This window comes from Lynx canadensis, chromosome A3, assembly GCF_007474595.2.
Source record: "Lynx canadensis isolate LIC74 chromosome A3, mLynCan4.pri.v2, whole genome shotgun sequence".
Taxonomy (NCBI): Eukaryota; Metazoa; Chordata; class Mammalia; order Carnivora; family Felidae; genus Lynx; species Lynx canadensis.
In genome coordinates this window covers 15,230,509-15,233,928 of record NC_044305.1, presented here as the reverse complement: position 1 = coordinate 15,233,928, position 3,420 = coordinate 15,230,509, and the positions used below count along the sequence as shown (strand labels likewise).

Sequence of the window (3,420 nt, the reverse complement as noted above, 5' to 3'; positions counted from 1 at the left end):
GCCTCTTCCACCCCCTTTGTCTCCAGTCCTGCTCAGTGACCCAGTTGGGTATTATTACCCCATCTCTTAGATGGGAAGACTGAGGCCTGAAGTGGTTTGGGTTGTTGTCCTCTCTTCACCATCCTACAGGGGCTCTTTGAGAAACCCCGGTGGGACTGGCCGAGTGCCTGGAACTGCATGTGTTACGTGAAAACAAGTCTGGAGCGAGCAGGCGAATCTGTCCCCTGATGTCTGGGAAAGGGAGTGACCCCGGTAATCCAGGAGTGTGGGACAGTCAAGGCAAGTAGAGAGGCTCCTTTGTAATGTCCTTCTGTTCCACCCTGTGCTCTCCCCTCGTGGCCCTTCCCCCACTCCACTCCAAAGGCCAAAGGCAGGTGGTTCCAGAAGTTTCCTGACGAGCCTGGTGACAACCCACCCCCCCCCCCCCCGTTCTACACATGTCCCTTCTGGGGGATAGAGTCATCAATACAGTGGAGTTCCTGTTCTCCCCTGAATTTCCTGCTTACAAAGAGCAGCTGGGAGGGCCCAGGGCAGTTCTGGAAGGACCACACCCTCAGGCGGAGGTACAAAGGGAGAGGCTGACTCTGGCCACCACTGCCCCATCTGCCGTCACTATGAAACCCAGCAGCCTCATCACCTTCATGGTGCTCCTTGCCCTTGAAATCCTCACGCCCTGGACTGCAGAAGGTACTAGCACAGGTGAGTTGGAGTCTCTCAGGCCGTATCCAGGTGCCAGGGTCAGTGACGGCTCCGCATGGCAGTAACCTCTTCCTGCTAACCCAGGGACTGACCCTGTAGCCACCTTTCCAGTGGTCCGGCCCATGGCCCCTAATTTCTTTAAAAGAATTTTTTTTTTACATTTATTTATTTTTGAGAGACAGCGTGAGACAGAGCACAAGCCGGGGAGGGACAGAGAGAGAAGGAGACACAGAATCCGAAGCAGGCTCCAGGCTCCCAGCAAGCTGTCAGCACAGAGCCTGATGCGGGGCTCGAACCCACAAACTGTGAGATCGTGACCTGAGCTGACGTCGGTCACTTAACCAACTGAGCCACCCAGGCGCCCCTCCTGGCCCCTAATTTCACGTGTCTCTCTGAAGACTTCAGCTAAGAGTTTCTGAGCGTCCAGAAACCCACCTTCTGCCAGATGGACCGGTTGACTCCAGCCCCCGTATTGCTTGCTTTTCTTGCTCTACAGTTTCTTCTTTACCGTTTGGTCTTTTTCTCTGTCACATCATTTCAGTCTCTGTCTGGTCACTCTTCCAAAATGTTCTCTTTTTTTCTCTTACTGTTTCTTTTTTCAAGGTCGCTCTCTTTCTCTATTTTCTTGTCAACCGATCTGCAATCTTCCCTTCGGGCTCTGACGAGTCGCCTCTCCTGCTATGGCAGTCCCTCTCTGCCTCCCTCCCAGTCAATCCCAGGCTGGGAGCACCTGACCATGAGCTCTATCCGGCTGCGTGCCGGAGGTGGCTCATACTGGCTCGCAACAGCTGAAGGCTACACTTTCAAGACTTTTGTGAGCCAGTCCACGTTGCATTGGTAGCTGGGAATCAGCCATGGTGGCAGTCCAGGATGGTGGTCATGACTCAGAATCATCTCCTTCTTCCTCCTTTGTTCTTGCCTGTAGAAAAAGTTAAGAGTGGAGCCTGCCCCTTCAGACCTCATGGCCTATGCCTTGTGTACGAGCCCAACGAATGCCTGAATGACTGGGAGTGTCCAAAGGATCAGAAATGCTGTCCCAGCATTTGCAGCAACAAATGCCTGGATCCTGTAGACCCATCGGAGCAAGGTGAGGAAACAGAGTCCTGGAAGAGAGGACCAGAGAGATTTTAACTTGAGGACACACATCTTGGAGAAGTTGCAGGTGGGGGGGGGGGGCAGCCGGCCAGCCCCTCAGCCACTCATTCAGCTAATGAGTCACTCTGTCAGACACTTGCAGCACTGGTTGGGGCCCTCTTGGCGGAAAGGGGGCTCCTTCGGGACACTCATGGGCCTCAGTTTGGGTGCTGAAGTAGAGAGGACGTGATTGGCATGCCTTGTTCTCACCAGTTAAGGTCAATCCTGGGAGGTGTCCACTGGTCATTGGCGAGTGTAAGGAGCCCGACCCCCTAGACACCTGCCTGAATGACGGTGACTGCCTGACCGGTCTGAAGTGCTGCAAGGGGCCATGTGGGAATTCATGTGTTGAGCCACTGAAAGGTAAGGTCTGGCACACACCCATATTCCCTAGCCGACGACAGGTCTCAACTCCCTGGTGCTCTTCCACGTGAAGGAGGATGCTTGGCCTCTCCCTGTGTATCCTCCCCACCCACCACGCAGACCCACTGCCCTTCGACACCATTCACCCCCAGTTTTCTAAACAAGCAGTCCCCAGGGTCACCCATGACTGGCAGTTCTGGGTCCTGGGAGGGAAGGATTCCTGGAATGAGCCAGGCGAAAGGAGCCATGATACCCAAGGCAAGAAGTTGACCTTTTCCTATCACCTCTGCTTCTGGCTGACTATGTGACGGTGAGCAATGCCTGTATCTTTCTTAGCTCCAGTGTCCCCATCTGTAAAGTGGATACAAGTATGTCCACTGAGATACTAAATGTAAAAGTGTCTCTTAAAACTTGAAGTGCTGTGTGCATTGAGAGAACGTTGCCATGGTTGTGGCCTCGATAGGGCTAGGTCACCTGGAACCATAAGAAAGCCCGGTGTGATGCCCAGGTGTAGAGGCCATTCCTGAATTATCTGGCCCAATGCCCTGATTTTACTAGAATGAAGATGGAAGCGGAGAGTCAACGGACAACATGGATTCGTTCTTGATTCCTAGATCAAAGACCACTGCTGTTTTGACCATTCCAGCACCGTGTTCTCTCTCTTATCCCAAGGAACATAGGGCCCTCTGAAAGGAGGACCTTCTGGGTGGGAGGAACACGAGGATCACTGGGATTGTTCCTGTGCTGAGGTTCTGTTTTATTTTCTTTCCACAGATACGTTCTCACCACTTCAACAAGATTAGGACTTCCTGGTACGTGTGGTTGGAGGATTCCTTTTCTCCCCAAACCAAGGAAAGAGGAAAGTGCCTTGATGAATGTGTGGCTTTGTGACAAACACCTCCAGGGGCCTAAGGTCGGGCTTGGTCTATCTGCGTGTGCCCAGCAGCCAACGTGAGGCTTGGCACACAAGAGGGAAATGTCTACTGGTTCTTGAAAAAATAAATACACCGTTTTCTCTGCATCTCTGTCTTCCTTGACTCATTGCGTCTGGTCTAGGGGATGAGGGGTGAGGTGAAGAAAGACAGATCTGCGTGTGGGTGGTTTTATCCCCCAAGCTAGGAAATGGAAAAGAAGAGAGCATTTCAGAACCAAGCAGATATGGCTTTAAATCCTGCATCTGGGAGCGCCTGGGTGACTCAGTCAGTTGGGCGTCTGACTCTTGAT

At 52.7% G+C, this 3,420-nt stretch overlaps 1 protein-coding gene across 1 annotated transcript; it reads left to right on the top strand.

Moving 5' to 3' along the window:
- Positions 1 to 606: 606 nt before the first annotated feature.
- On the top strand, positions 607 to 3,210 carry LOC115509630 (antileukoproteinase-like). Its single transcript, XM_030308963.1, has 4 exons — positions 607 to 699; positions 1,625 to 1,786; positions 2,047 to 2,196; positions 2,971 to 3,210. Exons 1-4 carry the CDS (start codon positions 615 to 617, stop codon positions 2,997 to 2,999), a joined length of 426 nt encoding a protein of 141 aa, XP_030164823.1. The 5' UTR covers positions 607 to 614; the 3' UTR covers positions 3,000 to 3,210.
- The last annotated feature ends 210 nt before the right edge of the window (positions 3,211 to 3,420 follow it).

Bases quoted from the DNA above. Each gene is read 5' to 3' on its own strand.
- LOC115509630 (XM_030308963.1), top strand. From the start codon at position 615: ATGAAACCCAGCAGCCTCATCACCTTCATGGTGCTCCTTGCCCTTGAA. The intron at 1,787-2,046 runs GTGAGGAAACAG...TGTTCTCACCAG, and splicing joins TGTAGACCCATCGGAGCAAG to TTAAGGTCAATCCTGGGAGG. The intron at 2,197-2,970 runs GTAAGGTCTGGC...TTCTTTCCACAG, and splicing joins ATGTGTTGAGCCACTGAAAG to ATACGTTCTCACCACTTCAA.